This window comes from Sycon ciliatum, chromosome 13, assembly GCF_964019385.1.
Source record: "Sycon ciliatum chromosome 13, ocSycCili1.1, whole genome shotgun sequence".
NCBI classification, from domain to species: Eukaryota; Metazoa; Porifera; class Calcarea; order Leucosolenida; family Sycettidae; genus Sycon; species Sycon ciliatum.
Genome location: NC_088655.1, coordinates 4,480,980 through 4,506,766, shown reverse-complemented (window position 1 = coordinate 4,506,766; position 25,787 = coordinate 4,480,980). Strand labels below are relative to the sequence as shown.

The following is a 25,787-nucleotide window of genomic DNA, read 5'->3' as shown; positions in this document are numbered from 1 at the left end:
GCGCTTCCCATGACAACTCGTAGAATGGCTAACAGGACTTGAGTTGAATTTTAGCAAGATAAGGTCTGATGTCACTATTTAGGTATAGTTCAGGAGCGTGACAGACAAATTGTTTTATCATTTACTAAAGCTATTATTTGAATGGCACACCTTTCGAAGCTACTTTTTTGGTGTTCATAAAAAATGGTATTGTGTATTTGATTCCGTTTCATTGAAGGAGAAATAATTGAAATTGAAGAAATGACCGTGCCTTATGACTGGCGCCTTTCGCTGTTGAACGACGCAACGACTGCAGCATGTTGTGTTGTACGAATCGTACAAGAATTTACAGCTCACCCCAGCCTTTTTATTATTATTTTATTTCTTAGTGTTTATTTGAATTCGGATAGCTCAACAGTACAGAAGTTCAACTACAAAGAGTACTGAATAGAAGGCCCCGAGAACGGGAAACCAAAAAACAAAACAAAAACAGCAACAGCAATTTACTGATTATGCACATTGCTTGAAAGCAAATCACAATGATTAAGAGTTCAGGAAATCTGCGATAGTAGTGCAGGACTTCAGGGCATCTGGTAAATAATTCCAAACAAGAGCCGATTTACTTGAAAAGGACTGAAAGCCAGACATATATCTATAGCGATTGATACTCATGTTATGAGTTGTTGAGCCGCGAGTAGTTCGGGTAGACGTACAGATGGGAAAGAGGGACTGCAAGCAAACAGCCGGCTTAATACAGTAACAGTGGAAAATGAATACAAGGAACAAAAATACTGATCGATATTGGAAAGAGGAAACATTGAGGTGGTGAAGCCTTCCCGACAGGCCCTTACGTTCCGTACCATCTGCGTTCCGTCGAATGTGAACTAGGCTTAACCCCCCCCCCCCCCCCGGGGGTTCAGTGATTGTGTGACTTATCCGCTTACCACACCGTTAGGCGCTGCATCTGCCGCTAGGGTTTACCGGCTGTTAGCGGCCGTCGAGAACTGACAAGATAATTAATTTTTTTACTTTAATAGTAAATGAGAACAAGTGTGGGAAGCCAAATAAATTTTGCTGAGCATACTGCCCTTGACCCACTGAACACAAATTTGACAAAAGCGAAATGCTGACATCCCCCCCCCCCCCCCCCTCCATCCAACACACAGCACAAGAAACTCATCAATATTCTAGCAAGCCCATGCACCAATCATAACGACAGACCAAAAGGAGAGCAAAATGATCATTGCTAAGATGCAGATGAACAGATGTGCAGATGTGCGAGTGGGCAGGCGTCGGGAGTAAAGAGTCTACAAAAGCATTGATATGAAAATTTCACATAAAAGGTAAAACGTAAGACGTGAGAATGTGGATGGCATTGTCAGCACACCAAGTCTCTCCAACAGGCTAGGAAGACTCAACCCTAGGCAACAGTACGTAGTTTTTAGTTTTGACATCCACGTGTACATGATTGTTTTTGAGTTTTGTCCGTACAAGAGGTCTCTCTTTCAAAAAAAAGAAATACAAAAGTAGTAGCGTAGTATATTAGTGTAAATAGAGAACTGTAGAAGCAAACATTTCCAGAACACAACCTGACATAAAGTTGGCGAAAGCAGTTTTTAATTTTTGCTGTCGCATCGGCGACCAGTCCAACCTGATGCACACACGCAGAAGTAGTCTCCAAACACATCGTGGCAGATTCCGGAATTCTGGCAAGGAGCCTGCAAGCATTCGTTGACATTGATCTCACAGCGGTGTCCACCCCACTCAGCGGCACAGCCACACTCATAGCTACCGTCTGTATCCTTACATACACCATCATGCACACAGGGACTGCTAACTTGACATTCATTGATGTCTGTCTGGCATGATGAGCCCGTCCATCCTGGCAAACATTGACATCTGAAGCTACCATAGGTATCCTCACAAGTCCCACCATTCAGACATTTCTTGCTGCTGCTGCTGCTGCTACTCTTTGTAGCACATTCATTAACATTCAGAGTACAGATAGTGCCAGCCCAACCTGGTGCACAGTTGCACGTGTAACTTCCATTATTGTTCTGGCATGTAGCTCCATTGTAACATGGTGCTGAAACGCATTCATTGATATCAACATTACACAAACGACCCGTCCAACCGGATTCACATACACAAGTGTAATTTCCAACGCTATCACGACATCTCCCATGATCACAGGGTGTAGAGAGGCATTCATTGACATTGATATCACAGCGAAGGCCTGCCCATCCTTCAGGGCAGTCACAGGTGAAACTTACATCGGTGTCCTTGCACTTTACCAAGTTCAGACATGGGTTTTTTAAACATTCATTGATGTTATCAGTACAGTTGATGCCCGTCCATCCAATGGGACATCGGCAGTAGTAACTGCCAATTGTATCGATACAAGTACCACCGTATTTGCATGGACTGGTGGAACACTCATTTAGGTTGTCTTTGCAGAATTCTCCCAAATAGCCAGTGGAACACTTGCATACAAAGCTACCATCGGTGTTCAAGCATTCGGCCAAGTTTGAACATGGCTTACGGGTACATTCATTGATGTCCATGTCACATAAATCACCCGACCAACCGTCGAAACAGTCGCAAGAAAATGATCCAGGAGAATCTAAACAAATACCTCTCGTTCCACATGGGCTGTGTAAGCATTCATTTACGTTGAACTGGCACCGCTTTCCAGACCATCCATTGCCACAATCACAGGAAAAACCACCATCAGTGTTCTTGCACGTAGCTTCATTTTTACATGGCCTTGTCAAGCATTCGTCAATATCAGAGTCACAGTTGTCTCCTGTCCAGCCGTGTGCACAGGTGCATGTATAGTTGCCAGGTATATTAAAGCAAGTGCCACCATTCTGACATGGTGTCTTACCAGCACATTCATTGACGTCCACTTCGCAGTCTCCTGTCCAGCCTGGAGCACACTTGCAAGTGAAACCTCCATCTGTGTCTGTGCAGTTACCACCATTCTTGCATGCAGTTGTGTGGCGACATTCATTAATGTTTGTGGCACACTTAGACCCCGTCCACCCAGTGGCACAAACACAGAAGTAAGACCCAACAGTGTCAGTACAGACACCATCATTCTCACAGGGTTTGCTGACACATTCATCTGTATTTTGTGTGCATGTGTCACCTGTCCACCCAGCAAGACAAGAACAACTAAAATTTCCTGCGGTGTCCTGGCAAGTCCCGTCATTCTGGCAGGGTGAACGTAAGCATTCATTTTGGTCTTCTTCACAGTTTTGGCCTTCCCACCCACTGGCACAGTCGCACCTATAGCCACCAATAAGATTAGTACACTGCCCATCCTTTTGGCATGGTGCAGTGCTGCATTCATCTATGTCCACTGTACAGTTAGGACCGGTCCAGCCTGGTTTGCACACGCACGTGGCACTACGTCCCATGGCATGGCAGAATCCGCCATTTCTACATCGTGGCTGCTCCCAGTCCCTGAAACATTCATTTATGTAGTACTCACAGCTGTCACCAGCCCAGGGATGAGGACATTTACAGGTGTAGCTACCATCAATATCAAAGCAAATTCCATCATTAGCACAAGGATTTTTCGTGCTTGAGCATTCCTGGATAGTACTAGTACAACTCTGACCGGTCCATCCAGGTGAGCATTGACAGAAATAGCTGCCACTAGTATCTTGGCAGGTACCACCATTCTGACATAACTTAGCATTAGAACACTCATTCACGTTGTCCTGACAATGTGAGCCTTGCCATCCATCTTGGCAAGCACAAGAGTAGCTTCCAGGTTTTTCCTGGCATGTTCCATCATTTTTACAGAGGTTTAGCAAGCACTTTTGGACTTCGCTCTCGCAGTGCTGACCAGTCCATCCGGATGCACAGTCACATCTGTAAGTTCCGAGCAAATCCAAACACGTCCCTGCATTTTGGCAGAGGCCTGCTTCAAGACACTGGTCTTTGTCAATGTTGCAGAGTTGTCCAGTCCAACCCGGTCCACACGTACATTGAAAACTGCCGACAATGTTTGTACATGTTCCCCTATTGTGACAGGGCGTATCCTTACATTCATCGTGGTCAGCAGCACAACGACCACCTTGCCATCCTGGGTCACATGTGCACCTGTATGAACCCAATACATTTGTACATGCACCTCTATTATAGCAGATGTCAGGGTTACTACATTCATCCATGTCGGTTCTGCAGTCAGCACCTGTTTGTCCAGGTGGACATGTGCACGAGTAGCTGCCAGCTGTATCAACACATGATGCATTTTCTTGGCAAAGAAGTTGTTTGTACTTCTCAGCATTGGCACATTCGTCTATGTTAACCGTGCAGTTATAGCCCTCCCAGCCATTCAGACAGCTACAAGAGTAGCTTCCAGCAGTGTTGTGACAAGTTGCCCCATTAGCACACACATTATTCAGGCATTCATCAATGTTTTCATCACAATGTCGGCTTGTCCAACCTGCCGAACATGTGCACTTGTAACTACCGACAGGGCTGTTAGTACAAACTCCTGCATTCTGGCATGGCTTATCCTTGCATTCATCTGCTTCAACATTGCAAAGATCACCTATCCAGCCAGGCACACAGCTACATTCAAAGCCGCCTCCAAGTTCCTTACAAGTGCCACCATTCAAGCAGGGCTGTGCCTTACACTCTTTGACATCCTCATCACAGTTATGTCCTGTCCAGCCAGCTGTACACGTGCAAGTGTAGCTACCCAAGTTATTATGGCACTCTGCAGAGTTCTTGCACATTTGATTGGAACATTCATTGATATCATGTTGGCAAACATCTCCTGTAAACCCGGGGGCACAGCGGCAACTAAATGAGCCCTGTGAGTCTGAACAAGTGCTGCCATTTCTGCATATGTTAGCGTCACACTCGTTCACATTGTCTTCACACAAGTGACCAGTCCAGCCGTTGACACAGTTGCAGTAGTGAGCTCCAGGTAAGTCGACGCAGGTGCCATTATTTTTGCAAGGCGTATCGAGACATTCATTGATATTCTTCTCACAGTCGTGACCCGTCCAGCCGTTGACACAGTTGCAGTAGTGAGCTCCAGGTAAGTCGAAGCAGGTGCCATTATTTAAGCAAGGCGTATTTAGACATTCATTGATATTCGTCTCACAGTCGTGACCCGTCCAGCCGTTGACACAGTTGCAGTAATGAGCTCCAGGTAAGTCGACGCAGGTGCCATTATTTATGCAAGGCGTATTGAGACATTCATTGATATCCGTCTCACAGCCGTGACCCGTCCAGCCGTTGACACAGTTGCAGTAGTGAGCTCCAGGTAAGTCGAAGCAGGTGCCATTATTTAAGCAAGGCGTATCGAGACATTCATTGATATCCGTCTCACAGTCGTGACCCGTCCAGCCGGCAGAGCATGCACACCTATAGCTGGCTGGTGTATCAGTACAGTTCCCGGCATTTTTACACGGTGACCCCTCCGTGCATTCATTAATATTGTCTGGATGGAAACCTGTGATAAAGATAGAGATAGAGACAGAGACAGAGACAGAGAAATAGAAAGAGACACGGACAGAGACACAGAGACACAGACACCCAGAGACACAGGGAAACAGGGACACAGGGACACAGAGACATGGGGACACAGGGACACAGGGACATAGAGACATGGGGACATAGAGACACAGGGACACAGGGACACAGAGACACAGGGACACAGGGACACAGGGACATAGAGACACAGGGACATAGAGACATAGGGACACAGGGACACAGAGACACAGGGACATGGAGACACAGGGACATAGAGACACAGGGACACAGGGACACAGACAGAGACACAGAGATGCAGGGAGCCCCAAAGGAATGCAATGTAGCTACGTGAAGGCGATTCATCTGGCAATGTTGCTGAAGATGCAGATGACAAACTCCGTCGTCTTTCATTCAGAGCCGGGTGGGCAACACCGCCACCTTCGATACGACATAGTTTTCAAGTACGAGGTATGTGTGTCACACTAACCGCAAACAAACATCCTTCCACTCCTTCGCTTATATCCGAATACAGGCGCATGCTCCTATATTATAAGTGCGTTTCTACGGTTAGTACTAGCACATCAGGTGAATTTTCTCCGTGAAACCATTTCATCCGACTCTCTCTATCTCAGTATATGTGTCTGTGTGTGTGTCTTCGTCTAAGAGGCCGTTTCCAGGAGAAAAAAAATAAGCCTGGCCTTATTCAACCCCAGACTTATGATAAGCCCACCTTCATGTGTCACCCAGGCATTTTAGAGCGCGTGTTTACATGGTGAGGCTCGCCCGGAGCTGAACTAGCCCTACCCTGGACCCCGAGCCTTTTTAACCCCAGGGCTTATCAGCGGGTTTTCCGCATTTTTCGATTTTGCTTCGTAAACCGGAGAGGATGTCACCGAGGGCAACGCGTCTCCTTTGTTTCTTTCTTGACATTTCTTCTTCTGATTTTTCTTTCAGTGGAAGGTCCTAACCAATCCTTCAGCTTCTCGAAAAAATAAGTGACAATCGGAAGGCATTAGAAGCGTTTGTTTGGTTGTGATTTTTTGTTTTTCCTTCACCAAGTGAACAGGCATTTCTGCCTTCTCACCACGTCCGGAGACCTACTTCCGACAAAATGATGAAGAGTAAATGAAAATGTATGTATAAAATGATTAAAATCATGCGGAAGGTTATAATTATGAAAGCAGATAAAAATGATTGAATCCCAATTCGTGGAGCATGACTTGTATGGAGTATGGACACAGAGCATGCAGAAAATTAAAGTAAAAATGATGGGTAAGATGATTAATGTTTATGGACATAGTGGAAGATGAGTGCGGAAGGAGTGAAAAATCAAGCTTGGGTAGTATATAATATGACAGAGAGAACAAAAGAATAAAGGGGAAATGAGTGAGAGGGAGAGAGAATAAGAGAGAGAGAGGGAGAGAGAGAAAGAGAGAGAGAGAGAGAGAGAAAGTTACATTTATAAAGACAGGTAAGTTTAACAAATGAGGACAGAGACCTCTACAACAGGGCTTTTACGCCTGAAAGCAGGTGCATGATTTAACAAGCAGGTTGTCAGTCTAGATTTTATGCGCAGATGGAGAAAAAATGCGCAGAATTTTTGTAATGAGATGAAAAGCAGAAATAATAAGAAAAGATGAAATGAAAGCCTGCTCACAACCCGGCCCAGCCTTGCGAACTGGGTATGGTAGATAAAGAACCCGGTTCAACGCTCGAGCAAGCGCTCTCCACTCAAGGTGTTCACAGCAACTGATAGGAACTCATATGGGGAAATTATAGAAAAGAAATAATAAGATAAACAGAATAAATTTCACCGCACCTCAATAAACGGAGCCCCAAATTCAGTACCTCAGAAAAGTGGACCTTCCGATCAGTGTTTTTGTTGAGAGAGAGAGTGAGAAAGAGAGAGAGAGAGAAAGAGAGAGAGAAAGAGAGAGAGGGAGAGAGAGAAAAATAGAGAGAGAGAAATATAGAGAGAAGGAGAGAGAGAGAGAGAGAGAGAGAGAGAGAAGAGAGAGAGAGAGAGAGAGAGAGAGAGAGAGAGAGAGAGAGAGAGAGAGAGAGAGAGAGAGATAGAGACATAGAAATAGAGAGAGAGAAATAGAGAGAGAGAAATAGAGAGAGAGAGAGAGAGAGAGAGAGAGAGAGAGAGAGAGAGAGAGAGAGAGAGAGAGAGAGAGAGAGAGAGAGAGAGAAGAGAAAGAGAGAGAGAGGGAGGGAGGGAATGAGAGAGAGAGAAAATGAGAAAGATAGATAGATAGATAGATAGATAGATAGATAGATAGATAGATAGAGGAATGCAGGCATTCAAGGAAGGCGCCTAAAAGTCTCTCCGCAGTCGAGACTGGCACTCAGCGACAGATGCCCCCTGAACACTCCCTGAACACCCTCTCCGCTTGCACCCTGGCTCCCCCTTTATTATTATTATTATTATTATTGACTGATTTGAGGGAAAGAGACAAACGGGAAAAGTCTGAAGAAAAAATTGACTGTCACCACCAGGACTCGAACCAGGGACCCTCGCTTGTAGCCAGCGATGCTCTAACCACTGAGCTATGGTGTAGTCGTCATCCCAGCAGAGGCCGTTCAACATTTTCTTCAGACTTCGTAACTCACACTTCCTGTGAATCCACACAGGCGGGTGGGACGCAGCCCTCACTGTAACCCACACACTTCACGTACAAACTAGCACTCGGGGAGCCCCAAGTCATAAAATATTGACTGATTTGAGGGAAAGAGACAAACGGGAAAAGTCTGAAGAAAAAATTGACTGTCACCACCAGGACTCGAACCAGGGACCCTCGCTTGTAGCCAGCGATGCTCTAACCACTGAGCTATGGTGTAGTCGTCATCGCAGCAGAGGCCGTTCAACATTTTCTTCAGACTTCGTAACTCACATTTCCTGTGAATCCACACAGGCGGGTGGGACGCAGCCCTCACTGTAACCCACACACTTCACGTACAAACTAGCACGCGGGGAGCCCCAAGTCATAAAATATTGACTGATTTGAGGGAAAGAGACAAACGGGAAAAGTCTGAAGAAAAAATTGACTGTCACCACCAGGACTCGAACCAGGGACCCTCGCTTGTAGCCAGCGATGCTCTAACCACTGAGCTATGGTGTAGTCGTCATCCCAGCAGAGGCCGTTCAACATTTTCTTCAGACTTCGTAACTCACACTTCCAGTGAATCCACACAGGCGGGTGGGACGCAGCCCTCACTGTAACCCACACACTTCACGTACAAACTAGCACGCGGGGAGCCCCAAGTCATAAAATATTGACTGATTTGAGGGAAAGAGACAAACGGGAAAAGTCTGAAGAAAAAATTGACTGTCACCACCAAGACTATAACCAGGGACCCTCGCTTGTAGCCAGCGATGCTCTAACCACTGAGCTATGGTGTAGTCGTCATCCCAGCAGAGGCCGTTCAACATTTTCTTCAGACTTCGTAACTCACACTTCCCGTGAATCCACACAGGCGGGTGGGACGCAGCCCTCACTGTAACCCACACACTTCACGTACAAACTAGCACGCGGGGAGCCCCAAGTCATAAAATATTGACTGATTTGAGGGAAAGAGACAAATGGGAAAAGTCTGAAGAAAAAATTGACTGTCACCGCCAGGACTCGAACCAGGGACCCTCGCTTGTAGCCAGCGATGCTCTAACCACTGAGCTGTGGTGTAGTCGTCATCGCAGCAGAGGCCGTTCAACATTTTCTTCAGACTTCGTAACTCACATTTCCTGTGAATCCACACAGGCGGGTGGGACGCAGCCCTCACTGTAACCCACACACTTCACGTACAAACTAGCACGCGGGGAGCCCCAAGTCATAAAATATTGACTGATTTGAGGGAAAGAGACAAACGGGAAAAGTCTGAAGAAAAAATTGACTGTCACCACCAGGACTCGAACCAGGGACCCTCGCTTGTAGCCAGCGATGCTCTAACCACTGAGCTATGGTGTAGTCATCATCCCAGCAGAGGCCGTTCAACATTTTCTTCAGACTTCGTAACTCACACTTCCTGTGAATCCACACAGGCGGGTGGGACGCAGCCCTCACTGTAACCCACACACTTCACGTACAAACTAGCACGCGGGGAGCCCCAAGTCATAAAATATTGACTGATTTGAGGGAAAGAGACAAATGGGAAAAGTCTGAAGAAAAAATTGACTGTCACCGCCAGGACTCGAACCAGGGACCCTCGCTTGTAGCCAGCGATGCTCTAACCACTGAGCTATGGTGTAGTCGTCATCCCAGCAGAGGCCGTTCAACATTTTCTTCAGACTTCGTAACTCACACTTCCAGTGAATCCACACAGGCGGGTGGGACGCAGCCCTCACTGTAACCCACACACTTCACGTACAAACTAGCACGCGGGGAGCCCCAAGTCATATAATATTGACTGATTTGAGGGAAAGAGACAAACGGGAAAAGTCTGAAGAAAAAATTGACTGTCACCACCAAGACTTGAACCAGGGACCCTCGCTTGTAGCCAGCGATGCTCTAACCACTGAGCTATGGTGTAGTCGTCATCCCAGCAGAGGCCGTTCAACATTTTCTTCAGACTTCGTAACTCACACTTCCTGTAAATCCACACAGGCGGGTGGGACGCAGCCCTCACTGTAACCCACACACTTCACGTACAAACTAGCACGCGGGGAGCCCCAAGTCATAAAATATTGACTGATTTGAGGGAAAGAGACAAACGGGAAAAGTCTGAAGAAAAAATTGACTGTCACCACCAGGACTCGAACCAGGGACTCTCGCTTGTAGCCAGCGATGCTCTAACCACTGAGCTATGGTGTAGTCGTCATCCCAGCAGAGGCCGTTCAACATTTTCTTCAGACTTCGTAACTCACACTTCCTGTGAATCCACACAGGCGGGTGGGACGCAGCCCTCACTGTAACCCACACACTTCACGTACAAACTAGCACGCGGGGAGCCCCAAGTCATAAAATATTGACTGATTTGAGGGAAAGAGACAAATTATTATTATTATTTTTTAATAATTTTTTTTTTTTAATTTCTTTTTCAATTTTATTTATTTCTTCTTTACGAAGTCTGAAGAAAATGTTGAACAGTCTCTGCTGGGATGACGACTACACCATAGCTCAGTGGTTAGAGCATCGCTAGCTACAAGCGAGGGTCCTTGGTTCGAGTCCTGGTGGTGACAGTCAGTTTGTGCTTTCCCGTTTGTGCCTTTCCCTCAAACTAGTGAAAAATTTCTTCTCTTTCTTTTTTTACTCTATCATATGTATCATCTTTCCGTTTTCCTTCCTCTATATAAATGTACTCCCCCCCCCCCTGTGCCTACTCCTCCCTAGGTTTTGGTGCACTGAAGTGTCGCTGAAGCCGAGACCTCAGGTCGGCGGAGATGCTCCAGTTTCACCACCACAGTTGCGTCTGCAACCACCTCTATCATGCAGTATTCTGTTCTGGAGGTTCATGGTTTCTCGTAAAAAAAATAGATAGATGGATAGATGGATTGATGGATGAATGAATGGATGGATGGATTGATGGACGGATGGATGGATGGATAGATAGAGAGAGAGGGAGAGAGAAATAGAGAGAGAGATAGATAGATACACACAAATGGCACAATGGAGTTTTACAGATTTGTCGCAACTCGGAGTTTCTTGCTCAATGCAATCATCAGACGACTATTACATGCTCAGTGGGACTTAGCCAATATAAAGCATAGCCTAGCGATAGCTGGTTGGTGTTTGATTCAGCACAGAAAATATTTCCACGATGGCTGCTTAGGTGAGGGAGCTATTACAGTGCCGGGGTATTAGCGCAGAAAGTGTTTTTTTTATTTTTACTATGTTCACATACCCATCTCATAAATAATACAGAAAGACAATGGTACTGAGACAAGGACAAACATGACAACTACTGAGAAGGGGCTGCACCGAGATGCAGCAGTGATGGTGGGGCATTGATGGCTCTGGCGACCTGAGGTCTCGGCGTCACGGCCAGAAACAGGCACCAAAAACAAAAGATAGAGCTGTAATGGTCAGCAAAAAAATAGAAAGAAAGCAAGGGCAAACAGCAGGTAGTGCTAGTGTGCAGCGCATTCGTAGCAATGGGAGTCGTTGACGGGGCACTAGAATGTAGGTGGGTCGACAGGCAGAATGTTCGTGGACCATCGCCAATCCTGTCGGCGGAGGTATTCATTGACGTTGCACTTAAACTTTTGAAGATTTTTGCGAGTTGGGGCGGAGGCTAGAAAAGCTGGCGGCAGGGAATTCCACAGCTGGATTGCACAATGTGGGAAGCTGCGGAGAACGATGTCTGGTGCTTGAGACGGTAGGGGATTCCGTACCTGGTAACTGTGGCCGGCGGCCATGCGGAGATCGTTTCGAGTGCGAGTGGCGTCACGGGGCTCAAGCCTTGGTGGGAGGACTGCTAGCAATTGAGTCGGACCGGTGATGAAATGCAGTTTGTACGTGTACTTGGTCTGTTTCATCGCAATTGTCGCTTATCTCCCACGCACCTTTTGACAGGTAAAACCCAGTCCGATCTCAATATCCAACTCACATTCATTTGGGAGGTTGTGATGGCAAGATCAAAGGAGACCAGAAAGAAGAAAACCATTGCGACTAGCACCAGTGGCATCGTGATTCTTACGATTTTGATGGGAAAGTGGGGAACTTTTCGCTGCAGTGAATGCACACATTCGCTGCAGCGAAAAGCCAAGCGCAGCTCAAAGGCCGGAACTGTAGCAGGGGAAATCAAAATCCTGACCTGGAGAGCGTGACAATCACGGCCTGGCCAGCCAGCTCAGTCGCAACGTTTGAACTGCAACGACCTGGCAGTCTTTGCAAGCCTGCAAACTGATGGCGAGACGGTGGCAAAGAAGACATTGTCCGACCTGGCAGCGGCAGTACAAGAGTCATGGTCAGCGTATCCAGCAGAGAGTATGACAGCTGTCTGGAGAGGGATGTGTGCCTGATTCAAAAACATTGTTGAAGCACACAGTGGTGACACACGGGTCACGCTGCCCACATTCCTCCAAGTGCCAAAGTAACAGCCACGACTGTTTCTTTCCCATCGCTGCCATACGCCAAGCGGAGAAAGCAAGAGATACTCTACGCCAGCAGCTATACACACCAGTGAATATCAGCTGGTGTGACATCAGCTCGAGTAATACAGAGCCAGAGTTGGATAAACTAAAGCGTGAGTGCAAGAACGCGCTCCGTCGCTGTTTTCTTTTGTACATTTTTTGTAACCTTGCTTCCTTTCTTCGGCTTGCTTCATCAGATTCCATTGCTGAATTTTTTTTCTTGTGGCGGACAGGAATCCTGTTTCATGCTTCTTCACTATGCGTATTGGAAATTTTACAGAGCGGTAAAAAAACTCCTGCTCTTAGTTGAGATAGATAAGCGACAATTGGGATGAAACGGACCAAGTATGTCAATGCAGCAACCTGTCACCATAGGCTGAGGCTCTGGAGCTCCGTCCCAGGACCAATGATGCGCAATGCACAGCGTTGGATGCTATATAGGCGTGCAAGATGGGAGGGAGCAGCTCCCATCCAGACGAGCGGAGCATACTCCAAAACGGGCCGTACAAACCCCTTGTACGTCGTGAGGCGGCCTTCTCGGGAGAGATAGGGCGCAGCTTGCCGCAGGAGGCCCAAACGCTGTTTGCCAAGTATAGACACTGCGCGGATGTGCTCCGCGAAGGACAGCTTCGGATCAAAAGTCACCCTCAAGAGCTTCATTGTGGATGACTCTGGCACAGGGTTGCCTCCAAAGAGGAGAGAGGGCAAGGCTAGCTGCGCTCTTTGCAGCGTGACTGTCATAGCCTGGCATTTCGACGGCTCAAACGTTACACGCCATTCCTGTAGTTGAGCCTAGAGCCCTCCGCATCACCAATAACACCTTAACAGTTCTGAGGGATTACCGTCACACCCTGGCTGCTGTCTACACATTCACACCTTCCATTTCTATATTCAATAGCAATCTGCACTTTCTGGCTAGGCTATGCTTTATATTGGCTAAGTCCCACTGAGCATGTAATAGTCGCCTGATGATTGCATTGAGCAAGAAACTCCGAGTTGCGACAAGTCTGTAAAACTCCATTGTGCCTTTTGTGTGTAATAGTGCTCCACATTATTGTGTCGAGCCCTCACCGCTGGCAGAAGGAAGTTTTCCTCCTTATACATACATAGATAGATAGATAGAGAGAGAGAGAAAGAGAGAGAAAGAAAGGGAAAGAGAGAGAGAGAGAGAGAGAGTGAGAGAGAGAGATAGCCGGCACTTCTTCATCCAAATCGATTCTCCATCGGAGGAACATGTTTCAGCTACCGGAGCCGGCGCCTCTGAAACTTATCGACGACATGCTCAAGGTCACCCACATGCGACGAACCTGGAGAGAAGAGATTTGATCGGTGATCTCCCGTTCTCGATCCACCTTTAGCATTGACCTTATACATTGCAGGTGAAATGACTCGAGCTTCCGTACGTCCCTCTGTCTCAGCCTCCAATTTTCTGAGCCATAGAGCAGGATGGCAAGAACCGTCATGCCATATACCACCCATTTTGCACCGATGTGGAAATCATCATTGCAGAAAATGGTCTCTTTCAAGCTGAAAACGCACCCTTTTCGAGCGTGCACGCGCGCGCGCACACACACACACACACACACACACACACATACACACACACTCGCATGTATGCTGCTAAGTGTACAAGCTGCTTACCGTCGCAGAGCGTTCCAGCATAACCTGGCTCGCACACGCACTTCAAGGAACCATGTAAGTTGACACATTCACCATGTTGGCAGTTGGCAATTTGTTCCCCACATTCATCATCATCCACTGAACATCAGAGTACACAAAAACAACGATAAGTGGGTGTCAAACACTGGGGGGGGGGGTCTGGTCTTCAAGATGCACTTGATCCAATCTAGATCAACGGACATTCAAGTTCACGTGCGCTTCATCAAGGTGACTCGGAATAACTACTGAACCATGATCCACGAGACCTGGCATTCTTCCATCATGAGGCCGTAAAATTCAAAAGCTGCACGCAAAACTTTAGCATTTGCTTTTGATCTGCAAGTTTGAGTGGAAACTAGGGCTGACAGGAAAATCCGGAATATTCGAACATTCGTTCGTTTAGCTTCCCAGAACAAACATTCGTGAGGTGATGAATACTTCAAAGTATTCGAAATGAACCTTTACAATGAAGAGCTCCCTGAACTTTTGCTTTCCTTGTTGTGGCTTCCAACACAAGGAATATACCGAGGATGTACCCAGTGTGCTGACAGTGCTCAACACCGCGGAGGCAGAGCGTAATACAACAAGGACAATCAAGGCTTGTTTGCTGCTACTTCAAGTTTCGTGCTCTCGCAATTGTTGGGTGAGGATTGCGAGAGCATGGAACTTGAAGTAGCAGCAAACAAGCCTTGATTGTCCTTGCTTTTCTGTGACAAGAAGTACTCATACCATGGCCAAACGATGAGTGATCTACATACTCACCTGCAAAACAAAAATTATTTGTTCGCTCTTTTGATATCATCAAGAAGGTACTACTCCTGAGAAATTGTGTTAGTTTCAGTTAGCGGAAACTACTTCTTTCGGTATGATTCTTTCCTTCTTTTCTACTCAAAAGAGTAGATGCCGTCTCTACCAGGTCGGAAGTGGTAGCGGCCGTTATAGGCCATTCACACGACGTGCAAACATTTGCACGCGTGTGATCAAGATAACACTGGCAAACCGTGATCCAGTTCACACGGTGCTGGGCAAACTTTGCAACCGTCAATGTATCCATAGTGACCCTTGAAAATGCCGGGAAATGTTAAATTTTGAATTTTACTTTGTTCAAGCACTGCATTTGCAATACACACTTTCAACAACCGACACTTTTCCTGGCGTGCAAAGATAATCGCGAGAAAAAGTGCCTCGGCCAAGATAAAAAATCAGTTGCACGAGTGGGTCCAAGTTTATCGTATCCGAGTAAATATCCTTGGAGACAGTACGATAAAAGTGAGTTTACACGTCATGTGAATGGCCTATTAGAAGTTGGTAGAGGTGCGGTGTTCAGCAATGTCAAGGAATTGTGCACAACTCCATAGAGAATAAAAAAACATATCACGTACATATCGTGATAACAGCATGCATGCTCTTACCTCTAATATCTACCTGTATCAGTGCATCGACTCTACTCTCCTCTACCAGGTAACGACTCTACTCTCCTCTACCAGGTAACGACTCTACTCTCCTCTACCAGGTAACGACTCTACTCTCCTCTACCAGGTAACGACTCTACTCTCCTCTACCAGGTAACAACTCTACTCTCCTCTAATAGGTAACGACTCTACTCTCCTCTACCAGGTAACGACTCTACTCTTCTCTACCAGGTAACGACTCTCCTCTACCAGGTAACGACTCTACTCTCCTCTACCAGGTAACAACTCTACTCTCCTCTAATAGGTAACGACTCTACTCTCCTCTACCAGGTAACGCCTCTACTCTCCCCTACCAGGTAACGACTCTACTCTCCTCTACCAGGTAACGACTCTACTCTCCTCTACCAGGTAACGACTCTACTCTCGTCTACCAGGTAACGACTCTACTCTCCTCTACCAGGTAACAACTCTACTCTCCTCTACCAGGTAACAACTTTACTCTCCTCTACCAGGTAACGACTCTACTCTCCTCTACCAGGTAACGACTCTACTCTCCTCTACCAGGTAACGACTCTCCTCTCCTCTACCAGGTAACGACTCTACTCTCCTCTACCAGGTAACAACTCTACTCTCCTCTACCAGGTAATGACTCTACTCTCCTCTAACAGGTAACGACTCTACTCTCTTCTCACAGGTAACGACTCTACTCTCCTCTACCAGGTAACGACTCTACTCTCCTCTACCAGGTAACGACCCTACTCTTCTCTACCAGGTAACAACTCTCCTCTACCAGGTAACGACTCTACTCTCCTCTACCAGGTAACGACTCTACTCTCCTCTACCAGGTAACGACCCTACTCTTCTCTACCAGGTAACAACTCTACTCTCCCCTACCAGGTAAAGACTCTACTCTCCTCTAACAGGTAACAACTTTACTCTCCTTCCACAGGTAACAACTCTACTCTCCTGTAACAGGTAACGACTCTACTCTCCACTAAAAGGTAACGACTCTACTCTCCCCTACCAGGTAATGACTCTACTCTCCTCTAACAGGTAACGACTCTACTCTCCTCTACCAGGTAACAACTCTACTCTCCTCTAACAGGTAACGACTCTACTCTCCTCTAACAGGTGACAACTTTACTCTCCTCTCACAGGTAACAACTCTACTCTCCTGTAACAGGTAACGACTCTACTCTCCACTAAAAGGTAACGACTCTACTCTCCCCTGACAACTTTACTCTCCTCTCACAGGTAACGATTCTACTCTCCTCTACCAGGTAACGACCCTACTCTCCTCTACCAGGTAACGACCCTACTCTCCTCTAACAGGTAATGACTCTACTCTCCTCTACCAGGTAACGACTCTACTCTCCTCTACCAGGTAACGACTCTACTCTCCTCTACCAGGTAACGACCCTACTCTCCTCTAACAGGTAATGACTCTACTCTCCTCTACCAGGTAACGACTCTACTCTCGTCTACCAGGTAACAACTCTACTCTCCTCTACCAGGTAACGACTCTACCGTAGTCTCCTCTGCCAGGTGACAACTTTACTCTCCTCTCACAGGTAACGACTCTACTCTCCTCTACCAGGTAACGACTCTACTCTCCTCTACCAGGTAACGACCCTACTCTCCTCTAACAGGTAACGACTCTACTCTCGTCTACCAGGTAACGACTCTACTCTCCTCTGACAGGTGACGACTCTACTCTCCTCTACCAGGTAACGACTCTACTCTCCCCTACCAGGTAACAACTCTACTCTCCTCTAATAGGTAACGACTCTACTCTCCTCTACCAGGTAACGACTCTACTCTCCTCTACCAGGTAACGACTCTACTCTCCTCTACCAGGTAACAACTCTACTCTCCTCTAACAGGTACAGTGTGGCTAACAGCAGACACAGCCTAGAGCAGGTTGGCGCATATGGCGGACTCACTAAAGCATTCTTGCTACTTCCTCCGTTAACAACAACTTCATGATGAATTTTTGAGGGGCTGGTTTGCGCACAAGCTGCCGTGAAATGAGTCGCAATCACTTTCTTGGCCTTCCCTGGCATGCCATGAAAGAGGTACGATTCAAGGAAAGTGGTCTTTCACAAAAAGCCGATCGGAATCAATGGTTGCGCTGTGGAAACATAGGTGACAGTCATGGCGGGCGAAACTGAAATACCACTTCTCCGAATGAATATTGCACTGCTTCGCCTCTCCACTACTCTAGCACTGAGTAAGTTGAAGAGGGATAGAGAGCGATGAAACGGAACAGTGAGCCCACACAATGAGCGAGTGAACAAGGAGCTGCTCCGATCGCACGGCTCAATGAAAATAACTCTGAACTCAAGTTCTTGTTCAACCTGCGCAAAGCCAAGATTCGAATGCTGATGACCATGCATTCTTTCAGAAGTCTGCAGTCCGATCCGAGTTTCATGGCTGAAGAAAGGCGACTGGACTTGCTAGCCGCTGCCGGTCAGTGCTGCCAGGGGTATCCATCAGAGAAAATGTAATCAGTTTGGCTGTGCCTTTACTCCTCGTTTCGCGGAGTTCTGGAGAGCGAAGATGAACCAGGGAGTCATAACATATTTTTACGACTCCCTGGTGGAAATGAGTAATTGCCATCGCGGCGGATCACTCAGCTTGAAAGCCAACTTACTTGAACGACGGCAACATCAAGGTTAGCGGAGTGTGATAAAAAAAGCCGAGGCAAGGCTGAAACAAGCTGACCAACGACTCGAGAGATGACCGACTCGCGTGCAGCAGATGATGACAGCGACGCAGGGTCAAAACTGAGTCGAGCGAAAGCGACGCAAACTGAACTCTCTGATCATTTCGCCAACAGTTTATCTTGTGAAGACGCTGTATATAGGCTGAGTCACATTCGTCCAGTGATTTGCAGTCGATACAAACTGTTCTTGACCTGTTCTAAGCGTTTTCATATCCATCAAAATCCATCACGAAGTTTTTGTTAACGGAGGATGTAGTAGATAGTCTTTTGATTAGACCGGGAACATCATGTGTACAGGTACATGCTGTTGCAGTGGGGAACAACATTTCCACGGGGTGCAAGTCAGGTTACAAACCTACAAATTGAGTTCCCATGCAAAATTTAGTGCTCGTAGAAATTGGTGACCTCCGCCATGCCTGGGGCCACCACGAGAACAAACACTCGCGCGACTGCCCTGAGTGATGAAGAGCTGAGGCTGATGGCGTCGTTGCCGGGCATTGAGGTATCTGTAGTAGAAATCCTGAAAACACTGGCCGCATTTGTCTCGGAATCGGCTGATCGGGAGACGCGCCTAAACAAACGGGTTGACGAGCTGTCAAGGCAGCTCAAAGATGTGAATGAAGAGTTAGTGTCTCTCCGAGAATCCGCCATTGCCTTGCGAAAAGCTACCCCAAGGCCAGTTCAAACACAGCAGGGTACGGGTGCGGATCAACCTTCGCGTAGGCGTACCAAAGCAGGCAGTGCGGGTACAGGTACATGTACTCGAAAGCATGACACCACGATGTGCCGTAGCGTCCCCAGCAACATTTCCCGTAGCGGTGACGAGTGTGAAGAGGATGGCAGCGTCCCCTGCAACATCTCCCTTAGCAGTGACGAGTGTGAAGGGGATGGCGACCAAGATGCCATCCCCACCAAGTCCCAGACAGATGTGACAGAATCCAAGCCAATCTTCCATGTTATTGAGGATGACTCATGGAAGCTTGTCTCCTCAGAACGACCCAAAAACAAGCGTGCTGTGGTGTATGTGGGCAATATCGCCACAGATAGCACTGAGAGCCACTTCAGGCAATTTATCAAAACCAGGAGTGAGTTTCTGGGCGCCTCCATTCCTGTCCACACCTGCAGTATATGGCTGTCAGAAAGTGGGCGTGCTTCCGCAAGAGTGACCATCGATGCCACTTCACTCTCCACAGTGACAGCGCCCAACTTCTGGCCAAGGCCCGTATACTGCAGGCCATGGAGGTTCTTAGAAACCAGCTCTGAGGGCAGCACCAGCAGTCGCAGCCACAGCAGCAGAAACAGCACCTCTGCCAGTGTTCTGACTAAACAGCAACAGCAACAACAGCAGCCGGGTTCAACGTCCTCCTCCTCCCCGCCGCCACCACCACCGCCGCCACCACCACCGGCAGACTTCATCTCCACTCCACTACACAGTGGCCAAAAACGGAGAAACTCCCACCTCTCCCCACCAGAGGCTGGAGACCTGAAGAGATCAAACGGATCTGCGCCACAACATGACCAGCATGATGCGCAGCCACCCCAGCAGGATGCCCAGTCCTCTCATGCCCAATGATGGATTCCTGACCTCTGCGACTGCTAGTGACTAATGCATTCAGCCTGAGCAACAAGATAGGTGCCCTGCAGCATGCAATCCTGCAGTATAATGTAGACGTGGCAATAGTAACAGAAACGAAGCTCTGCTCAGATAATTCCTCCCATGAGTTGACCATCCCAGGATACTCACCCCCTATAAGGAAGGATCGAGATGCCCATGGTGGCGGTGTGGCAGTGTGGGCTAGGAGTGAACTATCCATTACCCACCACGACGATATAGATTGCCGTGATCACGAGCTCTTATGGATTTCCCTGGCAATGCACTCCGGAACAAAGACTGTTCTGGGTGCGCTCTACCGGCCTGGCTCTTGTGCAGAGACAGACACCAGCCTGATGGACTACCTAGACGACACTTTGGATGATGTCCGCCGTCTTGGCAGCAATGTGATAATTGCAGGGGACTTCAACGTGCATAATTCAGCCTGGCTACAGAGTAGCAAGACTACCCGAGCCGGTGAATGCCTGGAGGAAGTCTGCGCAGCACATCATCTTGTCCAGCATGTCACCCAGCCAACCCGCGGCAACAATACTCTCGATCTTATCGTCTCCGATTTCCCACACCCCGTATGCACCACCGCCTATGCACCACTTGGACGATCTGATCATGCCGTTATCATTGCCGAGTTTCTCCAACAGCATCCACGACGCGGAGATCCTGCTGTTCGACAGGTTTGGAAATACGCCCTTGCTGACTGGCACCGCCTGAGAGCCTACCTCCGCAACATAGACTGGCCCGCCAAGATCCATGGGTGTGCGGAGCAGTCCTGTCAGCGCGTAACTGATGTCATCATGCATGGAATGAAACAGTTCATACCATCCAAAGAGCTTGTGGTGCACCAATCCAACCCTGTATGGTGGACACCGGACTGTTCTAACGCCAATCATGCCAAGGAGCGGGCATGGAAGCTGTGGCGACGCAATCCCCGCAACGATAACCACAAGGTCCAGTACATCACAACTGTTAACCACGAAGTGGAAGCGTGTCATGCAGCGCGATTAGCACATCAACGTAGAATTCGCAACAAGCTTACTGCAGGTTCCCTCCGGGACAAAGAGTGGTGGTCAACCATCAAGAGCGCAGCAGGCAAGGGACGTTGCTCTGACATCCCCCTGCTGACCAACCCTGCAGGACAAGAGTTCCACTCTTCTCGTGAGAAAGCCGAGTGCTTTGCAGCGCATTTTGCGAACAAGTGTAGCCTTGGCAATAACGACCTCTGTGCTGCTGACCTGCCTGACCTGCAACGACCTGCCTATGCCACGCTAAAGCACATTCACTTCCGCGCAGCAACGGTCAAACGGCACTTGGCGAACTTGGCTGTATCAAAAGCAACTGGACCGGATGGCATCTCTGCTCGTGTGCTCAAGATGTGCTCATCTGAACTTGCAGACCCACTGGCAAAGCTCTTCGCCCTCTGCTTCTTAGCCGGTGTGCAACCTGGGGCATGGAAACTTGCCCATGTAGTCCCAGTTCACAAACGGTCCTCCAGATCTTTGGCAACTAACTACCGACCAATATCACTGCTAACGATCATGTCGAAAATCATGGAGGGCATTGTAAACACGCAACTGGTTAACTACCTAGAGAAGCATGAGGTGTTGCCAAACAGCCAGTTTGGATTCCGACGTGGTAGAGGAACCGCAGATATCTTAACGGCTCTCCAACATGAATGGGTCCACATCATAAGTACTGGCGGTTGTGTCCAGGTCCTCGCCGTGGATATTGCCGGTGCGTTTGACCGGGTATCGCACACAGGAGTGCTGTACAAAGCAAAGCAGGCCGGCGTCGACGGACGCCTGCTTGTATGGCTACAGGACTACCTCACCAACCGAAACATCCGCGTTGTGGTTGGAGGCCAGACGTCAAATGCTCAACCCATCCAGGCTGGTGTCCCCCAAGGCAGCATCCTAGGACCCAGCCTCTTCCTTCTATACACCTGTGACATTGAACAATGTTTAACTCCAGGAACGCAGCTGAGCAGCTTTGCAGACGACACCACACTCTACAGCTTAGTACAGCCAACTGACGATCTCCAACAGTCCACCGCCTCCCTCCAAGGGTCCCTCAACAGTCTTGAGGAGTGGGGCCGCAAGTGGCGTATCTGTTTTGAGCCAGCCAAGACACAGCGCATGACTCTACATCGCAAGCACGTTCCCCCCTGCACTCCACCAGTCACCTTTGGAGGTGAAGCACTCCAGGAGACAGATACCCTGAAGCTGCTGGGAGTCATGCTCGACCCTACTCTCTCCTACAGAGCGCACACTCGCAGTGTTGCACTGCGCGCCTCCCAAAGGCTGGGTTTCCTACGAAAGGCAGCACCCATCCTGGACGACCATGGTCGAGTGACGGTCTACAAGGGATTCGTGCGACCCCTACTTGAATATGCCCCACTGGCACTGGCCTGGTCGAGCGCAGCCGCAACTAACATGGCCCAGCTGGACAAGGTTCAGCAACGTGCCCTGCATTTCCTGGGACCTGGAACCATCCTCCAAAGTCTTCAGCTTCGTCGGATGGTGGCAGCCCTGTCATACTTGTTCAAGCTGCACTACATTCCAGGGCCTCCCCAGGTAAAGGCCATGCTGCCACCAACCAAGCCCCCTGCCATAGCTAGCATGTGCACACGGCAAAAACGTCAGACGCACCATGCCTTTCAGCTGAAGTGGACACCCCCTCGCACAGCCCCTGACTACCTCCTGCGATCCTTCCCCTTCTTCGCCATCACACCCTGGAACAACCTGCCTGCGGACCTCCTGCTTCACGAGCCTCATTCAAGACGCCTCCAAACCTTCAAGGTCAACGTATGTAAGGATCTAATCCGAAAGAGATGGCTGTGGTCCACACAGTATCTGTGACGATGATATTGAGATTTGAGACCCATTTAGTATTTACCTCTCTACTACTACTTGCTTGTTATGATTATTGTTCTCTTTCTTCATTTTCCCTTCTGGTTTAGTCATTACACGTATTTATAATTATTATTTGGTGCAATACTAGCGCCCCTTTCTCGCACCAAATTATTATTTTTGCTACCTGACCATGCACCCCCCCTTTTTTTCGATGCCAGGTTGCAACGCTAACGCCGAGACCCCTGGTCGGTCGAGTTGCTCCCTGTACATCGGCACGTCGTCCCTACATCCCCTGTGTCTTGTCTTGTGTTTGTCTCCACATGTCTCTTTGTAGGGCTGTGTTCCCAATAAAAAAAAAAAAAAAAAAAAAAAAAAAAGTGCCAGCATAATCACCAAATTCAAAGAAAAAGGACTAAGGAACTACAAGTTGCCCTATAATGTCCCCTAACACCCCCAGTTACTAAACAATCAGCTCATTCAATAACATTGCACGAGACTCACCAACGGTACTGACGTTCTACAACTAACTGGCTAACAGCTCTAGCACATCTTGGATGCGCACTCCAACAGCCTTCCAACTCCAGCCCTCACCGTTGTCTACACGGATTTCAAAAGCGTTGACCTCCATTTTCAAAACATGGTGGCTGGCCGCGCTGCCCGTAGGCGCACGTGCCCCCCCCCCCCCCCGCGTGGCTTCGCGCGAGCTTCAAGCTAAGATCATGTTGCGCACTCATTTTCCTGTGTTTCCCTATTTCTTTGAACTCGCTCAGCTTTTGCTTTGTCTCCACGCTGTAGTCTGAGTAGTTCTCTTGTCTTCTTGCAGCAGAATGCTGCGAGCTCTATGTTGCGTCGAGGTTCTCCTTTTTTTCCCGCATTGGCGAGGCCTTTGCGTAGAGACCGACCGTTGATCGTTTCAGTCCTATCTTGTCGTCGCGTCATGGGCGCCCGAATGCAACAGTAACTTCTTGTCGTTCCATTTTCTGGCGATCTCATTCACCTACTACTTCTTCCTTATGAAAGTTTCAGGTGGCTGAGTTCTCCCATTAGCGACAATCATGCCATGGAAAAGAACGAGATGGTCCTAAGGTATGTACAGCCAGTGCAGTGATGACAGTGTACTGCTCTGCAGAAAGCACCTGAACTGCGCGTAGTTGTTGTTTATTTTGTTTTGTCGAGAAAGAATCCTTTTGATCCCTTTCGCACTCGCGCGGGTAGCGAGGGCGCAGCACGGAAACTAGTCTATTGAATTCCTTTCTTAGTCGATTTTGACAACCAATACGTCGTTGTTTTTTTTCACTGCCTATCCTTTCTCCGCTTCCGAATTGCGATGCCGTTCACCTGGATATCCTTGAAGTGAAACGAGTGGAGGTCAGATTCGGAGGTAATTTTCGGCCCAACAGCAATCAAATCGAAAAAAATCGAAGCGGACGATCTGTTGGTATCTATCGAATGAAGATGTTGGTCCATAAAAAATCTTTGGAAACTACACCGTATGAACGAAGGAATTATGGTAAGTTTGAGAATTTTGGTACATTAGCTGCACGCTGATTGGTCGAATAGCGCGACCGTTGACAAACGGTCCAGTGACGTTTTGTACAGCATTGGTGAGGGCTTAACTTGGAAGGTTCTAATTTACAGAAATGACGGTCAGTGTCGTGCAATGTTATTGCATGAGATGATTGTTTAGCAACTGGTGGTGTTAGGGGACATTATAGTGTAACTTGTAGTTCCTTGGTCCTTTTACTTTTCATAAATTAATCCTTGGCTCTCCATCCGAGTTCAAATTCAAAGGCAACAACTTGTTTTCCAAGTATTAGGGGGAGTTAAGCCTTAAATCAAATTTTCACCAGTTGTAGTCTTCGCTGTGCTGAGTCGAATGGTCTTGGTCCGAGGAAGCTGAGCTACTCCCTTCCTACTTTATTCCCAATCGAACTCGCACACTTCCACCGAAACTGGGTGACTGCGCCCTACTGGATGGGGTGTTGTAGGCAAAATGTCACTAAAAGCGCACATTTTGTTCTTATCAAAGCAAGGACGACCGCAATTGGCTATATGTTGTAGTCTGTTGGCTGCTGAGTCGACTGGTTTTGGTCCGAGAAACCTGCGATGCAACGTTTCTTCCGTATTCCAAATCGAGCATAGTTGAGTAAGCGGTCACGTGCTCATGCGTGCGGAAGTCACCTGGTCACCGTTCCTGCAGGCTACGACTTTCACATCGAGTTCAACTCGAGTGACAGGAACGCGCCCAAACAGGCTGTAAGTTGTAGCCTGCAGGCACGATGACCAGGTGACTTGTGCACGCATGAGCGCGTGTTCGCCTATTCAACTATGTTTGATTGGTAATACGGGCCGAACGCTGCATTGCAGCTTTCTCGGACAGAAACCTGTTGACTTGACGTCTGAAAGACTACAACATATGGTCCGATCGTGGTCATCCGTGCTTTTATAAGAACAAATGGGGCTTTAGTGAAATTTTGCCTACAACACCTCATCTAGTAGGGCGCACTCACCCAGTTTTGGTGGAAGTGTGCGAGTTCGATTGGGAATAAAGTAGGAAGGGAGCATCTTAGCTTCCTCGGCCCAAGACCATTCGACTCAGCACAGCGAAGACTACAACTGGTGAAAAATTTGATTTTCTTGATCAAATTTGTGGCATAAAAGGGGAAGTTAAGCTCAAAAGCTTAACTCTTTGAAGCCCAGCTGGGTTTTCTGATTTCCCAGGCATTCGCACAGCATTGCACGCAACTACGGATGGTCGATTTCAAAATTGCATAATTCACTCATCAGCAAAGGAATTTCATCTGCAGCTCTCTGGAAAACTTGTTATCTCCTCAATCCAAGGATAAAGACAACACACTAAGCAGAAGCAACAGAAGCGCCTCCAGGTCCCTTGAGTGCAGCTCTATCGCGCCGGGACAAGATACACCACCCACAGCAACAATTTCCTTCGGTTCCTGATTTTTACTCAGCACAAAACAACGAT

At 48.0% G+C, this 25,787-nt stretch overlaps 1 protein-coding gene across 1 annotated transcript in view; it reads right to left on the bottom strand.

Moving 5' to 3' along the window:
• Positions 1-1,179: 1,179 nt before the first annotated feature.
• LOC135829787 (neurogenic locus notch homolog protein 1-like) overlaps positions 1,180-25,787 on the bottom strand; it is a 92,572-nt gene continuing 67,964 nt past the window's right edge. The window contains exons 16-17 of the mRNA XM_065342170.1: positions 14,192-14,308; positions 1,180-5,458 (exon numbers count right to left, since the gene is read on the bottom strand). Coding sequence (XP_065198242.1) covers positions 1,596-5,458; positions 14,192-14,308 — 3,980 coding nt within the window. The 3' untranslated portion in view covers positions 1,180-1,595. The remainder of the gene's footprint in view (positions 5,459-14,191; positions 14,309-25,787) is intronic.